Source organism: Pleurodeles waltl, chromosome 8, assembly GCF_031143425.1.
Source record: "Pleurodeles waltl isolate 20211129_DDA chromosome 8, aPleWal1.hap1.20221129, whole genome shotgun sequence".
Lineage (NCBI taxonomy): Eukaryota > Metazoa > Chordata > Amphibia > Caudata > Salamandridae > Pleurodeles > Pleurodeles waltl.
The window spans coordinates 1180821210-1180840787 of record NC_090447.1 but is presented as its reverse complement, the minus strand read 5'-3'; the positions used below and the strand labels follow the sequence as shown (position 1 = coordinate 1180840787).

Here is a 19578-nt window from a genome sequence, read left to right as displayed (position 1 = left end):
AGCAGAGGACATCATCGAGCCCAAAGAACGGCCAACCCCAGAGGTAGCCCCCATTGTGGCGGTGCCAAAGAAGAACACACAGAAAATACAAATCTGCGTCGACATGCGCCTACCAAACACAGCCATTGAAACAGAACAATGCCCAGGCCCTCACCTAAATGGCATGATCAGCTGCCTCATTGGGGCCTCTGTGTTCTCCAAACTAGATCTATTCAGGGGCTACATCAACCGGAACTAGATCTGAAGACCTGCTACATCACCACATTTTCCACTCACCTAGGGCTATTTCGTTACAAACAATTAAGCTTTGGGGTGTCATCACAATAGAAATATTTCAGGAGATGGTGAGGCAACTGAATCGGCCTGTAAAGAACTGTCTAAACTACAACAATGACATCCTAGTATTTGGTTGCACAGATGATGAACATGACTCGGCATTGTGGGAGGTATTCAAGCAGTAGGAAACGGCCAGTCTGGCACTAAATGAAGACAAGTGTGAGCTGTGAAAGAGAGAACTATTTTTCTTTGGACACATCTTCTCCCAGGAAGGAATGAGGCTAGATCCCAGCAAGGAAGAAACATTGCAAAACATGGTCTGCAGTGGATGTAGCAGAAGTGAGGTAATTTCTTGGTTTGGCAAGCTACTGTGCTCATCACATCAAAGACTTTGTGAGCTGACCAAACAAGTGCAGCCATTTCGATGGACCTCAAACTGTGACAAGGCGTTCGAGGTAATTTGAGGGCCGTCACTGCCATGGACCACCTCGCATATTTTGATGCATCCTTATGCACGGAGCTCACCGTAGATGCCAGCCCAGTGGGGTTAGGAGCCCTTCTCGCACAACACAAGCCCACAAGAGACTCACCAAGACATGTTGTTGCATATTCAAGCAGAAGCCTGTCGGAAGTAGAACACCCTTACTCTCAACCAGTGAAAGAAAGTCTAGTGATAGTCTGGGCATGCAAGCACTACCACATATTCATTTATGGGAAGCCATTCACCATCATGACAGACGACCAGGCACTGGTCACAATTTACAGCAACCCCAATGCAAAAATTCCACCGTGCATTGAAAGGTGGGAATACGCCTAATGGACTATGACTTTAAAATAGTACACAAACCAGGGAAGGAGCACAACACTGCCGACTACATGTCTCGACATCCTTTACCACAGACAACAGAGGCAACATCCCTGGCTGAAGAATACATCAACTCAGTGCAGCGACCAAACACACCAACCTCAATAATGCTGGAAGAACTAGTGCAGGAGACGATGACTGACATCATGGTACAAAAAGCCAAAACACTCATGCAACAACAGAGGTGGAGCCATATGATGAAAGGCAGCTTGGTAGATGACGGAGCCAGGGGCGACAAAATACTTGCATTCAAATAGATTCAGGAGGAACTGTCAGAAACAGAGCAAATGATACTGCTAAAAGGCACCAGGGTAGTCATACCAAAGACAATGCGGAAACGGACTGTCAGCCTGGCTCATGAGTCTCACAGAGGCATGGTGGCAACAATGAAAATGCTGAGAGAGAAAGTATGGTTCCAGGGACTTGATCATCTGGTAGAAGATATGGCCACGAACTGCCACCTCTGTCAGATAATGAGCAGGCCATCCAAACCAGAACAGCTACGCATGTCTGCCCTTCCCGAGGCTGTATGGACAACACTGGCCACAGACTTCTATGGGCCTTTGGACACCGATGGCTCTCTGTTGGTTGTCGTCGATGAATATTCTCCTTTTCCCATAGTGCGTCAGGTATCATTGACATCAGCCACAGCCATGTTACTAATTCTGGATGACAGTTTTGCATCTTGGGGCGCACCGCTGACACTGAAGACATATAATGGATCCCCATTCTCAGGAGAAGAGGTTTTCAGGTTCGTGGCGTACCTGGGAATACACCACAGGAAAATAACATCACTGTGGCCACAAGCAAATGGAATGGTAGAAAGGTTTATGAGTAACATAAAGAAGGCTGCCCAACAGGCAAAGCTAGCTCAAATCTCTGTTGGACAAGCACTGTGTCAAGTGCTTCGGGATTACCGCAACACCCCACATAGCTCCATTGGATAGTGCCCATCAGAACCGGTGCTAGGGAGGGCAATCAGGACTTCTCTGCCCCAACTTGAACCCAAGGCTCTATTGGATCACAGTGACATTGTTGCAAGGGACCAAGAGGCCAAGACAAGTACGAAAATCTGACAGCCTGTTCTTGAGCCAACCTCTCAGGATATCCAGCATCAAAGGGTCGATGATCATGGCAGCGGTAGGATCTTACTCCACTACTAGAAACAGCTCTCACTTCAGAGAGTTCAGAACGTCAGACGAGGAAGAAGGGGAGGTACGTCCAGATGACGAACGGACATCTCTAAGCCTAGACACAGAAGAGCCAATGGAGGTGACTCCGCCAACAAGGAGAGCCCCCTCCAGACCGAAGATGCAAGAGAAGAAAGAGACCATGGAAAGGAGAGCTCCCTCCCAACGTGAGTGAGCAGGAGGCCCAAAAGACTATGAGTACTGACTCAAACAATAACTGCTGAGACATTCTCTCGCTCTCTCTCTCTCTCTCTCTCTCTCTCTCTCTCTCTCTCTCTCTGCTACATCCCCATGCTTAGTGGCCTAAGGAGAGCATTGAACATGCCCAGCAGAGGTGACTGTGGGTAATGGGCATATTTTGTCAACAAAGCGGGGAGATGTTGACACTGGGCACTAGGACCACACGCACACCAGGTGTACATGTGGTCACTGGACACCACTTCTGGTCACTAGGGACCAATGTGGGGTTCTGGGACAGCTGCAGCACTTCTGCCTAGCCCTTACGAGAGGCAAGTCGTGCCCGCCATCGGCCTGCGTGTAGGGCTGTCAAGGGGACAAAGAAATAAAGAAGTTGCACCCCTACCGGTCTCCTGTGTCGTCCTTTGGCGCGGGTCAATGACGACACAACACTAATGATGTGCAGTCTTACCATGGTCAAAACTGCTATGCATGCCAGTGTTTCTGGGATTTAGATGTTACTGTAAAAGTTGGACCTTTGTCTTTTTAATTGTAAAGGATTTTAATGCCTGTACAAATAAACATTTATATATAATGCTATTGGCTGTGTGTATTCTTCTACTTCCACTTATTTTAATTTAACAGCATGAGTGGCTCACTGAAAACTACAACCATCCCTACCCCTTCTGTTGGCCTCACCCTATTCGTTTTGATCTAATGTGGTGCATGATTTAGCACATTAAGCCCAGATCTATTGGCTTTGCCAATTCTGCTTTTTCCTTGGTGCTCATAGCTTATTTTTGCAGCTTGCGGCAATAATAGCTAATAATTATTTGGCCACGTCTGTGGGCCAGGAAATCAACAGCCATATTGCCATCAGGTGTGGGTAATGAAGCTTAAATAGAACACTGGATGACTCAGCCAATCAGAATGCTTAGAATGCTGGTATTAACTACTGTCTTTTGCGTGCAGGCTATGTTCAGTGAGAACATGAAGCAGTCATGGAGAGTCAGTGTGTTTATTTGCTTGTACAGGGGAAGAGTAGGGGTGCTAAAGACCTTATTGTTCACATGCTATTGAATAATAAGATATGTTAATTGCCATTCAAATCATTATGCAACGTCACCTTCAGCTTAGGCCCATAATAGCTGGGCCAGGCAATTAACAGCAGTTAATGTCCTAGAGGACGGCTTAACTTTTTAACACCCTAGGCAAAAGGGATCGAAAATCTTAATTACAGAGCATTAATTAGTCCGCTTCATCTCATGGTTACATGCCATCAATTGCATGAAAGCATTGATCCTCGCCTCACACGGTTGCACAGGGGAAGAAATGAGGAGGTGGAGTGTGTGACTATTAACGCATGCCGAATAATAAAGGTCATCCTTCAATATACCAGCGTCTGTGTAGCAAATGTCACCATTCGGATGTGCAGAGTTGTATCGATGATTGCCTCATAACGTGAATCATTATTCCCATATATTCTTGCATTTACAATTCTAGTCTCTGAACGCCTGCTCTTGCCTTCGGTCTCGGATGCTAATTTCTACACGCCTGCTGCTGCGGTTGTGGGCTGGGTGCGTCAACAAAGGCAACCAGCAAGCGCGCGCATAATTTCATATTTCTGAGAGTGCACAGGAAACAAAGAGAGCGGAGAAATAAGCACGGCGACGTGTCAGGGTGACGTGTCTGCCGGGTCTTGCTGACAAGTAATAGCGGAGGACGCCATGGCACTGGAAGAATAACCATGCGGCGGGGCTTATTTGGATTTCAAGTATCACAAACGGAGGGACTATTCATATTTAAATGAGCAAACTCTCCCGGTTTAAGTAAAACTGCACAAAGGATGAAAAAGAACGCTGTCACAATATTTTGCCTGGTATCTATGCAGGCTATTAATGCGATCCTTTCACTGTTCCAGAAAAAAAGCCATCAATGATTATAAATAATAAGAAAGGCGGTAATTAAGCTCTGAAACACGGCTACTAAATGTATGATATTTGCACATCCTGGGGTGGGATCTGTGACTGGAGCTGCTGCACTGTTTTATTATGCAGGGGATTTGAAATATAATGATACCCACTGAAGTGGGAAAGGATTATACAGCTTCTGGCAGGTGACTGCAGGAGTTGCACCAGAACACAGGAAATATCATTGGCCCCAGGCGCAGCTCGATTTTTAACCTATACAGATTTAGTCGCTGTTTATGGTAAGACACCGTGGGCCAACTACAACGCCGGTAGGTTACCAAATAACTCCAGGCAAAATGGAACATTCACTCCACCGTTTCCTTCTACAAAGTATCGGAATATAGCAAATGAACTAGAAAAGTATCTCCTACAACCTACTGCATTTTTAAAGGAAAGCCTAGGTCTTAAATATTTTTGTCCCGAAATACAAAAAGTCAACCGGTAAATGTGCAAATTATGTTCGTGGTTGCCAGTGAAAAAAGGTGTTTGTGTCCACTTTTTCCTCCCAGAGGGCACTTCCACATTAGAGAAAGGGCCAAGGATGCGTGTGCAGTTTCATCTGTAAACACATTGTTAGGTGCACATTTTGCTCCCACGTAGTATGAAGTGAGCATTCTATCATTCTGTGCGTCCGCTCCCAAGATTAATGCCGCTGCGAGGTAAAACAGCCCTCAGTGAATGTACTAATTGTGCACCCACCACTCACACAGTGCACTTGGAGAGGGAAGTGAGGAGCTCCTGCGACCTCCCTTTTTCGCTCATCTGGGGAAGGGATTCTTTGAACTACCTCTACAGAAAGGGTGGGGATGCGAGTCATGCTGTTTCTATGTATACATTGTGAACCCCAGCTTCTGAATGTCACCACTAGGACAGGTGCGGTCTGTGACTACATCAATTGCTGTGGAGGCCTCCAGGGCTCCAAACAGTCGAGGCGTCCTCTTGAAACGGAACACAAAGAGATTTCTAACTTTTGCATCTTTTGGATGAGAAGGAGGATAAGATCCTGCATGAAAGTCTTAATCAATCTATCAATCAAGCAGCATTTATATAGCGCAGATTAACACCCGTGAGGGTATCCAGATGTTGTGCTGAGGTCTCCATCAAAGAGCCAGGTCTTGAGTCCCTCCCTAAAGTGGGACAGCGAGGGTGAAGTGTGGAAGTGGAAGTGGAAGAGGAGGTGTTCTAAGCTCTGGCAGCGAGGGGGGAGAAGGAGCGTCGTCGAGAGCGGCAGCAGTGGATGCGTGTTATTTGTGTGAAGGTGAGATGGGTGGAGTGGAGGTTCATGGGAGGTCAGTGGAAATTTAGGTGGTGGTTCAAGTAGCTGGGTCCTTGGTCGTGGAGGGCTCTGTAGGTGTGGGTCAGAAGCTTGAATTGGCATCTCTTCTGTATAGGGAGCCATTGGAGGTCCTTCAGGTGCTGGGTGATGTGGGTTTTCTTGGATAGGTTGAGAGTCAGCCTGGGTGTTGCATTCTGGATTGTCTTGAGTTTTTTCATGCGTTTGGGGGTGGTGCCTGCATACAGTGTGTTGATGTAGTCCAGCAAGCTGGTGATGAGGGCATGTAGTGCAGCCAGCTGGTGATGAGGTGCTGAAGGGTACCCACTTGAAGACTTTGCAGAGCATGCAGAGAGTGTGGAAACAGGCTGAGGAGACAGAGTTGACCTGTTGTTTCATGGAACGTTCGCTGTCCAGGATGATTCTGAGGTTGTGGGTGTGGTCTTTCAGATCAGGGGTGGGACTGTGTTGAGCTGGCTGCCAGGATTCATTTCAGAGTGCGGTGTGTCTGCCGAAGATCAGGACTTTGGTTTTGTCCATGTTGAGATTCAGGCAGTTCTTCTTCATCCAGGCTGTGGCATTCGTCATAGAGTTGTGGAAATTGGTCTCCATTGAGGTCGGTTGGGTATGGTCAGCGTATGAGATGCGACCTGTGGGAAAGGATGCTATCCATCTGAGTGCATTGTCTGTGATTCCGATCTGGCGCAATCGATTAATGAGTGTGTGGTGGGTGATGGTGTCGAAGGTTGCGGAGAGGTCAAGCAGGATCAGGGCGGCTGAATCTCCTCTGTCGAGTAAGATGCAGATGTCATCTGTTGGGGCGATGAGGGCTGTCTCGGTGCTCTGATTGGCTCTGGAATCTGATTGAGAAAGGCCCAGCAGATTGGTTCTCTCCAGGTGTTTGGTGATTTGGGGGTTGACGGCCTTTTCCAGGACTTTGGCGAGAAATGGGTTCAGGGAAATGGGATGGTAGTTCTGGAGCATGCTGGGGTCTGCAGAGGGTTTCTTGGCAAAGGGTCTAACCTCTGTGTGTTTCCAGGCAATGGGAAATATGGCTATGGTGATGGAGGTGTTAAGGATGGTGGTGAGCTGGTGGCTGATCTTGTCTCTTCGGAGGTTAAAAAGTCACTGGGGGATGGGTCGGTGCCTGCTCCTGAGTGGATGGAGTTCATTAGAGTAATTGTGTTCAGGGTGCTCAGTTATTTCCATGCAGTGAGCGGGTTGTCAGCGGTTGTGGTCGTTGGGATGTTGAGTAGGTCTTTAAGTTGGGGATTGAAGTTTGTGTAAATGGTAGCTATCTTGTTGTGGAAGTGGTCGGTGAGGGCGTCACAGAGTTGCTGTGAGGGGGGATTGAGTTTTCGGTGCCTGACGGGTGGGTGAATTCTCTTATGATGGTGAAGAGTTCCTTCGTTTTGTTCTATCCGGTGAGTTTATGGCGTCTTTTTTCATGGTTTTGAGCTGGTGGTGGTAATTGTTGAGGGCTGACTTGAAGGTGGCTCGGTCAGTGAGGTTGTATCTGTGCTTCGATGTGCTGAGCTCCGGGGTGCACCAGTTGGCTCGTTCGGTGAATCTGTTCAATTTGGCTGCTCTAGTTGGAGCGACTTGGTCAGAGGCTCAGGTGATCCAGGTATTAAAGTTTTTAGCTGCTTGGTTCACATTGGTGGTGGCATTGGGCTGTGTAATACTGAGTGGTGCTATGATCTCAAAGGTAATATCAACTTTGCATGGCAATCCTTTAGAAATAACAAATTAGATGAATATGTATTTTTAATCATTTTGTAAATGCCTTGCTTTCAAATTAAATTAACATTTGTATGATATCTGCATATTGCTGATGATACTCTGTAGTTGTGGGATAGATGAGTTCAAATGTTTAATATAATCAAATACTTCTTCTATTTTGCTTGTCCTGTAAGGTGTAGGATATAAGCTTTCCAATGCAAATGGTTAAAATGAAGTTCACTAATATATAGCTGTTCATAAGATGGAAACTCTAAACTTTAAGCAATATTGCTCCCGTTTGTGAGCATGCAATGTTTCTTTGATAATTATTTTCAGGCTAATTTCAGACAAACACAGTTAAAATTAGTTAAGTTAGTGGTCTAGTGGTCTTCAAACAACTTTCGACTTTGAATTCCATTTTCAGAAATATGCATAAGCTTTGGATGTTGATCAGTTACTAAAGAATTGCATTTTTAGCAAATACAGACAAGACCACCAGAATGAAAAGTATGGGCAAGAACAAATTTTCTTAGTCTGTGACATTTTTATTACACGCAAGCATAACGCAAACACATGGAAAAGTGCTTAAAACAACAGCGCACAGACATTTTCTTTTTGTGTGTACCCAGACAAGTTTATTTGAAATTTCTACTTTTGCATCCCAGGAACTAATTTTTGAATTTGTAGTAAGTACAATTGGCACTGTAAATAATACAGTTTACAGAATTTCTTTGAACTATATGTGTTGGTTTATTTTATAAATGTGGATGCTTTGATAGACTATACAACCATTTCATACAAATGTATGCAATTTTTGACATTAACTTCTTAGTTAATCATATTTAAAAACAGCATTTTCAATTTGTGTTTAAGCTCTGTGTTTTTACCTATTTGTTAAAATATAAGAGAACATTCTAACATACGATTTGTTAAGAATTATGTTCAAATTAAAGAAGATTTTAGTGAATTTGTGTCTGGCTATCTTGAAAGAAATGAAAAGTAGGTTGTTTTCTGCACATGTGGCTTGTGGCTAACTTGTAAGTGAGACCGACTCACTATGTGAACATTATTTATTTCCTTTTATTTCAGTAGCTTCTACGTTCCAGGTGTTCAAACTTCAATTTGAGTCTGCCCCCTACTGGAACTTAGATCTGAAGAAAATGAAACAAGCTAACAAGAGGGCAGAATCCAAATAGTGGAAAAACCAATAACTGCATTATTCTTTTTGAAAACAACAAGAAAGAAATTGACAGGGTCAGAGCTAACGGCGTTCCTTGCTTAAAATGGTTTAAAATCCCAGACTGTAGTTTTGGGAAGAAATATTGCAAAAACGGCTTGTCTAATAGTGATTTGTAAAAATATGCTCAGCTTAAAAAAATCTGAAATAAGGACTAAGAATCCATACTTATTTGACAGCTATGTGTGAGCAGGGGCATCTCTATATATGTTTTTTACACACAAAAGTCACAAATAATATTGGTAGTGGCTACCTACAAAATGCTCTTGTGAAAGGTATGTGTGTACATTTAGATAAAAATGCGCACTTATAGCAGGACCAATAAATTGAAGGAAATCCAGATTTGAACTGTTAGAAATGGGGTCTTTTGTTGGCAGTCAGGTTACCCCCTGTCCAAGCAAGGACCTTCACTCTAGTCAGGGTAAGTCACACACAATCCAAATTATCCTGTGCCCACCCTCTGGTAGCTTGGCACTTAGCAGTCAGGCTTACCTTAGAAGGCAATGTGTAAAGTATTTGTGCAATAAATCATACAATAACACAATATGGCACCACAAAAATACACCACACAGTGTTTAGAAAAATATATAATATGTATCTGGATATTTGCAGGTCAAAACGATCAAAGATGCAATAAGTAAATGTAGAGATATCACTGAAAAGTGATATAAAGTGTCTTAAGTCTTTTTAAAGCAAACAAAGTCTCTTTCGAGCTCAAAGTACCTGGTTCGCATGAAAAATCTCCACAAAGGGGCGCAGAGGAGAAGAAGCATGGAAACAAAGGGGTGTGCGTCGATTTCTCGGGCCACACACAGCGATGCGTCATTTAGTTTCCACGCAGGAACGGCTGTGCGTCGATTTCCGGTGCTCGGCCGTAGATCTTCTTCGGGTTGCGGGGTTTTCAAAATCCCCGGGGTCTGTGCGTGGAATCCTGGGCTTGCGGAGCGAAATCACAAGCGCTGCGTCATTCCGGTGGGCGTTGCATGGAAGTTTCTTCCGCATGGCAGGCGCTGCGTCGATTTCCCCTCTGGAAGTCGGGCTGTGTCATCTCAGGTCGGCTGTGCATCGATCCGGTGGGCTGTGCATCGAAGTTCCTTGCCAAGTCGCGCTGTGTCGTTCCGGTTCGGCGTGCAGTGAATTTCTCACTGTGGGGCAGGCTGTGCATAGGTTTGAGCAAGCTGTGCATCGCATTTTTGCCACACAAGGAGTCCAGTTGCAAGAGAGAAGTCTTTTTGGTCCTGAGACTTCAGGGAACAGGAGGCAAGCTCTACCCAAGCCCTTGGAGAACACTTCTTCACCACAGCCAAGCAAGGCAACAGCAAGGCAGCAGTCCTTCACAGAAAGCAGTCAGGTGAGCCCTTTGGGCAGCCAGGCAGTTCTTCTTGGCAGGATGCAGGTTCTGGTTACAAGTTTCTTCTCCAGGAAGTGTCTGAGTTGGAAGGGGCAAAGGCCCTGTTTATATAACCAAATGTGCCTTTGAAGTGGGGGAGTCTTCAAAGAGTGGCTTAGGAGTGCACCATATCCCATTTCAGTTCAATACTGTCTGCCAGGGTCCCAGTAGGGGGTGTGGCAGTCCTTTGTGTGAGAGCACGCCCTCCACCCTCCCAGCCCAGGAAGACCCGTTCAAAATGCAGATGTATGCAAGTGAGGCTGAGTATCCTGTGTTTGGGGTGTGTCTGAGTGAATGCACAAGGAGCTGTCAACTAAACCCAGCCAGACGTGGATTGTAAGGCACAGAAAGATTTAAGTGCAGAGAAATGCTCACTTTCTAAAAGTGGCATTTCTAAAATAGTAATATTAAATCCAACTTCACCAGTCAGCAGGATTTTATATTACCATTCTGGCCATACTAAATATGACCTTCCTACTCCTTTCAGATCAGCAGCTACCAGTCAAACAATGCATGAGGGCATCCCCAATGTTAGCCTATGAAGGGAGCAGGCCTCACACCAGTGTAAAAACAAATTTGGGAGTTTTACACTACCAGGACATGTAAACTACATAGGTACATGTCCTGCCTTTTGCCTACACAGCACCCTGACCTATGGGTTACCTAGGGCATACTTTAGGGGTGTGTTATAGGTAGAAAAAATGAAAGTTTTAGGCTTGGCAAGTATTTTTAAATGAATTCCAAGTCGAATTGGCAGTGAAACTGCACACACAGGCCTTGCAATGGCAAGCCTGAGACAGGGTTAAGAGGCTACTTAAGTGGGTGGCACAATCAGTGCTGCAGGCCCACTAATAGCATTTAATCTACAGGCCCTGGACACAGACAGTGCACACTACTAGGGACTTATAAATACATTAAATAGTCTAATTGGTTATGATCCAATGTTACCATGTTTAAAGGGAGAGAGCATATGCACTTTATCACTGGTTAGCAGTGGTAACGTGCGCAGAGTCTCAAAAACAGTGTCCAAAAAGTGGAGGGAGGCAGGCAAAAAGTTAGGGGTGACCACCCTAAGGCTGTCAGGTCTAACATGAACCAACTGCTAAGCCTCTAAGCTGTACAGCCCCTTCAATGCTATATCCAAGTGTAATAATGGAGACACATTCCAAGGCTTTTATCTGGTATAAGTCAATCAGCCATAGAGAAAGGACAATATTCCACAAGTAAGGATTTTGATGGTTATTTACTTGGAGATCTAACACCAACACATGTTTTGCAACTTATATTATTGCAATGTTTCTTCATCGTGGCCAAGTACTAAAGTTTGCTGCTTTGATGTGATTAAAATCCAAGATAAACACTTCATGCTCAGCCGTTCTGTAATTTACTATACAGCTCTGTTGGACCAAGACCCATAGTCTCACTTGGCTGATCTGCTACTGAACCAATGACGGTTATCTTGCTGCTGATCCTATGATCCTAAAGGTATCACCAAACATACTATGTGAACTTTTGCTTCAAGTAGAGTTACAGATAACATGCTGATTATCCAACAGACTTTTACAACAAATTACAAAGCATTGTAGCACAAAGTGTTTATCTTGAACTTTATTTGCATCAAAATGGAGAATTTTGCTACCTGGCAATGATGAAGTGACATTGTAATCATATAAAGCACACGGGTTGGCTTTAGCTCTACAAGAAAATAAGAATTAGGAAAAAAAACTTAGTTGTGGAATATTGTCCTTTGTCTGTGAGTTCTTGACTTACACAAGACAAAAGCCTCAAAATATGTCTCAATATAAATGTATATATGCATATATATTTACATACAGCAGTATACACACACATATAAAAGGTCATATTCAAACAACAAATGCTTTGCAGTGAAAGGTATTTGTAGACATTAATGTGTGTAGTGGTGTAAAAATGAAGGGCCAGGTGTATCATTATTACCAACAGCGATTAACAATTTGCGATTTTTTGCAAATCGCAGTTGAGTAATCGCTATTGGAATGTATGAAACTCCAGGAGTTTCATATAGTGTTTTTCAAGGGCTCACAAATGGACCTAAGTCATTATTGTTCATGAGATAGCTCGCAATTTGCAGCCCATTGCGAATGGCTACAATCACAGGGATGGTGGCCTGCATGTCTGTGATTGCTTTTAAATAAAACAATCTTTTTTTTTTTTTTTTTTTTTTTTTAATGCAGCCCATTTTCCTTAAAGGAAAATGGGATGCGTTTAAAAAAGAAAAATGAGAAGTTTTCTTTTCATTTTTTAAGAGTAGGCAGTGGTCTGTGTGACTACTGCCTGCTCTTCAAAAATGTTTTTGCATGGCATTCACAAAGGGAAAGGGGTCCCTTGAGGACCCCTTCCCCTTTGCGAATGGGTTACCACCAATTTGAAACTGCGATTGTTTTGCGACTGCATTCACGGTCACAAAACAATCATACATACCTCTGCAATTCGGTATTAGGCAGGGATGCCCTTGACAAGCCCCTTTCTAATACCGAATCAGTATGTAGTCACAAATCCAATTTTCGATTCGGTAACAAGTTACGGAATCACAAATTGGATTTGATACATGCCAAAATGCATTTTTGCGATTGCAAAAATGTTTGATACATATGGCCCTAAGTTACTGGTTGAGGGGCTGAAACCCACCTCAAGCAGCAACCGCAATTCTTCTCAGCTTGAAGTCACAAGTAAACCCTAAATTAACCTGCGCTCAACCCTGGAATAGCTTGCCACAGAGCAGCCAGATTTTAATTAGAGAGAACGTGTAAGGGATTTGTGCAACAGTTCATACAGTAACATAGGGAAAACACACCACAAAAAGAGCCCACAACAGGTCTATAAAAATCAAATGTGTGTTAATAACTGAAACAAGATCAAAAGAACAAAAAAACAATTAGTACAACCGGAGATATTACATTTATAAATCTTTAGGTAAAATAGCACCAAAAAGTGTTAGGTGCCAAACATTGATATCTGGTTGTGGCGAACAGTGACACAGTCACAAGTTCAGGCCAACCGCAATGGAGTGTGGGCTGGCTACAGGGATGAAGTTAGGCCTTCTGAACCGAGTACCTTAAATCTTGGATGTGTCGAGGAAGTGTCATATAGCTGAAGTGATGCATCGGTTCCGAGATGCGGTGAGGCTGTGGTGCGAGGTCCTGTTTTCATCGAAGATCCCGTCAACATGGGCTTGCGATGCGCAGTCCAAAGTTAGGATGCGATGTGCAGTTTGGGTGATGTGTCAGTTCAGAGGCACTGCGAGGCTGTGATTTGGAATTCGTCATCATTATCAAGGGTGCCATTGATGAGAGTTACGAGGGCCTGCACTGAGGATGCGCCACACAGAGGCGGTTATATAGGTGATGTGGGCTGCAGTGCCAATATGAGTCTTTGCGATGAGTCAAACCCAGGCAGCAGCAGAAATGCATTGGTTCTACTCTGGGTTGTGCTGCACATCTACTGTGTCCACAGACACTGCCAGAGCACCTTAAGCCCACTTCCAAGGGTCCAGGACTAGAACAGCACCACTTGCCAGGGTAGACTCACAGATGGCAGAGTCCAGGTGCAGATGCAAGGTTGTTGGAAGACTGTAGTATCCCTGAGGCTTCAGATCAGAAGGCAGTCAACTAGCCCTTTTGAGTTATTCTCGGTTGTGGATTCAAGAGTTGCAGGTCCAGTCCTTCTCACCCAGGCAAGAGGATAGCAGGCAGCAGCTCAGCACAGCAAAGCAGGAGTCCAGCAGAGTAGCAGTCCAGCAGTGTCAGTCCTTCAGAAGCACAACAGCCCTTCTTCCTGTCAGGGTATCCACTGGTCCAGAGGTGTACTGAAGTGGTGGCATCTGACATCCAGCTTTTATACATAGTTGTGCCTAAGAAGTCAGGGAGGAGCTTCTGGAGGTTCCCCTTTGAAGTCCCAAGGCAGTGTATCTTCCCTGTCCTGGCTCCAGACTAACTACAGGGAGTATGCAGCCTTTTGCGTGGAGGCAGGACACAGCCTATTCAGGTGTACCTGGGGATGTGCCCAGCTCCTTCCTCCCATCTTGCTAGTGATAGCCCGTCCAGGCACACCTAAGCTACCTATTGTGAGTGGCTGTCTTGGAGGAATACCCAAAGCCCAACTGCCAGCTGCACCCAGTCATGTGACCAGAGACAGGCACTAAATAGGTAAGGCAGAAAAATGTTAACCTTTTAAAAGTAGCATTTTCAGAAAGGCAAATTAAAACCTGACTTCACCATTTGTTAGGATTTTCAATTGGAATTCCAGAGACACCAAACTTGAGCTGGTCATCTCTTCCCGTCTGGAAATTACACGCGTACAATGTAATAAGGCAACTCCAATGTTATCCCATGGAAGAGATAGGCCCTGCATTAGTGAAAAATGTATCTGAGATTTTTTCACTATAAGGTCACTATCAGGCCATGTAAAACTTAAAAGTACATGTCCTACTTTTTAAATACATTGGCCACTGCCCTCTGGGCTGTCCAGGTCTACTCTCGGGATGACTTATATGTATTAAAAAGGAAAGTTTAATTTGCCAGATCAAAATGGCAATTTAAAACTGCACACACAGACTCTGATATGGCAGGCCTGAGACATATTTAAAGTGTTATTTAAGTAGGTGGCACAGCTAGTGCTGCAGGCCCACTGGTAGCATTTAATTTACAGCCTGGGTACATGTAGTACCACTTTACTAGTAAGTAAATTAAATACGCAAATTGGGGATAAGTCAATATTACCAAGGTTAGAAGAGAAAGCACATGCACTTTAGCACTGGTTAGCAGTCCAAATGCCAGCAAAAACGAGATCAGAGAAAAAGGAGAAGGAAGGCAAAAATTTGGGGGAAAGACCACCCTAAGGCTGACAGGTCTAACAGGTTTGTTTTTTGCAGTGTTTCCACCCAGCAGCAGCAGTGTTATCATCTTTGGTGGTGGGACACAGGGGGTGGGCCGAAAGATGGAGCTTTGGCATGGAACCCACCTGCCCCTACTACCCTACAGATGCCACTAGGTGCGAGGACAGTTGAAGCATATTTTAAAGTTGAACTGGAAATCAGAAGACAGATCATGTTTCCTCAGTCCACCATTACTGGTTTTTAGGGAAACAACGGTGTCTGCAGATCATAATTTAAGAAAGTTTTTTTGCAAAAATAAGGAGGGGCTGGTTGAGTAAATGCCACCATCTGGAAAGTCTGGGTTCATTTAGAGAGGGAAGGAAGTGCCATTTTCTATAGAAACAAATGTAAAAATATGGAGTCAAGGACTGAAACCCTAACACTGTGTCTGAGCATGTAGCACCAAAACTGTACTGTGTGCATCAAGGCCTTCCCTACCACTACAACCAGTATGTATTGGCATCAGTTTGTACTGGAACACATTCATACTGCATGCAGTTTTTTGTAAAAGTGTTGACTCAGTCACGTTTATAGGCAGCTTTTCACCAAACATAAGTTGGCCATCTATATTTGATTTTGGAAAGATTCATGTAGAGGGAAAAGTGATACAGAAAGATCCCCCAAAATAATTTACCATTCAAATGTCATTTGTAGTATGATTTGTGATGTCATGTTTGTGGTCTAAATAATGCATTGGGGTGTTACAACCTTGTAGCGGACTATGACTTGCAGTTCACTTTCGTTTAACATTTTGAATCATATTATTTTTTTCGCATTACCTGAAATGTAAGACATTGATTGTGCTCAATCTCATTAGAATACTATAATATCACTTTTAATATTATTTCTCCTTGGAATAGACACATAGATGTTCTATTTCGATGAACATTCTGAGTTGGATTATAAGGCACATGTCATATTTGCATTTCTTTAATAGACCGGGACCTCACAGGGCAGCACAGCCACTTACGTGTTCAAGGGTAGTTAGACAGTTTCCTTTATTTACATTCATAGACCACCCAACTACAAATTCTTCTTGCGGAAAACATAGAATATTGTGCTTTTTCTAGATTAGAATAAGGGTGACATTTTGTGTTTAAATGCTCTGCTCAGGATTCAGCAGGAAGACCTGGCAGAAAGACCAACTACTGAGTTTGAAACAATGAGCAGAGTGCAACACAAATGGCCAACACATTTAAGGTAAAAAAGTGATTCTTCTGGACAGTTGGTACATGTCTTAAACATAATTGCCTAAATGGCAATGGGGACCTATGAGATCCCCAACCCCTGCCCTCCAAGCACTTGTCTCTAACAAAACCCTCTTCCTAACAAAGTCTGGTTGGTCTGTTAGACCCCTCAATCCACAATCCTCTGGGCAAATCTTTGTTTTAAATGTCTTGTATTATATTTTGTCTGGATATTATTAGGAAAATCATAAAAGGAAATAATGAGTCAATAGCACAAGGGCAAGTTAAGGTGATGTGATGGCACACTCCTCTGGAGTCATGTTTGCTTAGTCACTGCAAACGTATTTAAAAACTCAAAGGCAATATTTATTCAGAATATATTTTTGTACAAATGTTTATTCTTTCAAGTAATTTGCGAAGGACAAAGTAACAGAAAAAAAAAACAGAAATTACCCCCCAAAAAATGAAAGTCACAACATCAAATCACACTTTAATAAACCGTGCACAGAAAAAAAAAGTTGAAGAGTCATGTTTTACTTACTTGGGTTTGGAGGGAAAAGGGTGCAGTTTTTGCAGTGAATTATTTCTTTCGCGACTGGGAGTTCTAGTGGTTGAGGTACCAGGCCCATTCCCGCCATCAAGGGGTTAATCTGAGCTATCATACTCAAGCTTGGTTCGAATCCCTGCAGGCAAACGGAACCTGCAGAGAAAGAAGATAGGGATCCAAAATCATTCTGGGCCACTTTTATGTTGCGTTCATTGAACTGAGCGATTGCACTCGAGACATTAGTGAACGAAGTTGTTATCTTACGACCACAGAATTTTATGTTGTGGACGCACCACCAAGCGCACCGAGTCTCCCTATGCTTGGTGCTCATGCTTCACATGGTCCCTAGCAGTACTGTGAAGGGAAGGTTCAGGCTAATATATAAAAACAGGTCCTTACTAGTCATTTGCGTCACCATAAATCATATAAAAGATTCACATAAGTTAGATCATAAACAACAAACATAAAAAGGTGTGCAGGGCAAAATGGGTGTGGAACAACATTCCGCACGGCGAAAAAATATGACACCACATAAAAAGGCAGTGAAAAAAGTGTATGTAATATTTCAGAGAGTAAAATGACTACATTTACCGTCCTGATTTCTCCTGTTCTATAACTACCTCGGATGGCACCTCTTTCGCATTAACATACGTTTATTTCTGTGAAAGGAAAGTTTTACATGGAGTCATGATACACTGCAGGCTTCCTGCAAATCCAAAACAGGAATGCGGTGTGAGCGGGAAGACATAAAGTGGAGACTCGGGAATGACAGAGGCAAGATATCTGAAAACAGTTAATCAAGTAAATAAAATGGCTTAGTAGGACTCTTTAAGCAATTACGATATGTGGCTGAAAGTTAGCCAACAGGACTATTTAACTTACTTAAGCCCATATTATCATTTCCAAAGTTCATTCTAGAAAAATAGCCCCACCCCAAAAATGTAATTGCACGTAAAAATACTCTGTGCTACAGTTGAGATCTTTTAGAATCATTTGGGGCCATTTTCACAATTAGTGCATGGAAATGCTGTGTTATATCCAATGCAGGAAATTGAAAAACTATACTCTTGGAACCAATTAACTAGGGGTGGTTGGGGTGTGGCAGAAAGGGGATTGTTAGACCTGACAGCCTTAGGGTCGTCTTCACCCAACATTCTGCCTGCCTTCCTCCATTTTTCTGATCCTGTTTTTGCTGGTTTTAGGACTCTGCACACTTTACCACTGCTGGTAAAGGTAAGCTTTTTTATTTTAATTTGGGACATGGAGGAGAGGCTAAAGATATGTATGGCTCCCCCATTACTCCTCTGCCCCTGCGTAGCAGCTGAAAGCAGGGGAAGATGATTTTTGAGCCACATATAACATAAAATTATAGATGGGTAAAAAGTGAATTTAGGGGGGGCTTCGCCTCTGGGTTCTGAATGACATGATAGACAACCCGAGCTTTGCTCTCATTGTCTATTTGATGTCACTCGGAACCCCTCTTGAAAAACACCCCTGTAATTCACTGCTACCCATCTAGAAATGTACATATGATTTAGCGAGGTTTATTCTTACACAAGGCATCAATATGATTTCCAGACTTTGCCTTGAAGGTTTAACTAAAGTGACAACTGCAGTAATCTGGAAGGATAGTCTGTAATTTAAAATAACAGATGTTTTCACCGACAATGATCACTTGTTCTTTCAATTATCCTTTGGAAGACCGGGAAAATGCTCTTTCTTTCGGGAAACATTAGACACACGATGATGAGAAATAAATGTCCAAGCGTTTGTAAGAGCTGGTTGTAAAACACAATGGGCATGAACTATTAAGCCCTCTTTTTCCTTCCATTCAATATCTTGGATTGATTTTTGGGTCGTGTTAAAGAATCGGATGAGTAATAATAAAATAAATTGTAACGTCTGGTTCTCATGAAAAGTACTCTAATGCTTTTGAGCCGAGGTTGCACTGTATACAACAGTAAATAACATTCACATCCTGGAATCTAGAACAATCCGCAGACCTCCAGGGGCACTCTTAACTTCCAAAATGTATTCATGTGCATCAGTAAGTGAGGTAGGAATGTGGATTTGCATATTTTACTTTCTTGTTCACGGGGAAATATTTTCCTGTTAAGAGGCCCTGTGTCTAACACCACTATGAAACATAAGGGTTTTCCAATCCCAGCAACATTCACGTTGAACAGTATGAGTTTTACCCATACTGCAAGTGGGAGAAAATACCAGTAAAACCTTTTTGAGTGGTCTCTGCATTCTAGGCAGTGCCCTTTCATGTATCATCCCTAAATTCAGTGACATGGAAAATCCATCCACACTTAAGGATTATTCTTTATCATAGGGGCATTTTGTACATCAAAAATTCCACTGATTCAGAATGTGGAATTTGGAATCAAAATTGGCTTTTTGGCACCTTTTTCACACTTAGCTGTGCAAAACCTTTGTAACTTGGGCTAATGGTATCATTCTGGTGCTCATAGTGAAAAAACAGAGCGCACTGGGAAGTTAAAGATTCAGGACTTGTGAAAAGTGCTTATGAATGTTCAAACAGTGGTACATGGATCCTGCAAACCAGTGAACAAGCAAAACCTACACACTGTATTAATACCAATTGTCACGGTTCTGAAGGATGGTATGAGAGTTAAGCTAAAATGGCCTTTTTACTTCCAACGAAATACCCCAACATAGGCATAAACGATTTGAAAGTACTTTCCATCAATATTATGTCAACTTTTCTCATCAAGTTGTGATGCCATTACCATGGTCCACAGGGCTGCCACCATACATATTCCACCTGCTATGCTCCAGTGAGCTGGATGCCCTACTTCTCCAGCA

General features: G+C 43.3%; 1 protein-coding gene across 2 annotated transcripts in view; it reads right to left on the bottom strand.

Moving 5' to 3' along the window:
- The window catches only part of ENOX1 (ecto-NOX disulfide-thiol exchanger 1), a 2146160-nt gene that overhangs the window by 550251 nt on the left and 1576331 nt on the right, over window positions 1-19578 (bottom strand). For both annotated transcript variants that reach the window (XM_069205418.1, XM_069205419.1), the window contains one exon: window positions 16741-16899. In XM_069205418.1, the coding sequence (XP_069061519.1) occupies window positions 16741-16899 (159 nt within the window). The remainder of the gene's footprint in view (window positions 1-16740; window positions 16900-19578) is intronic.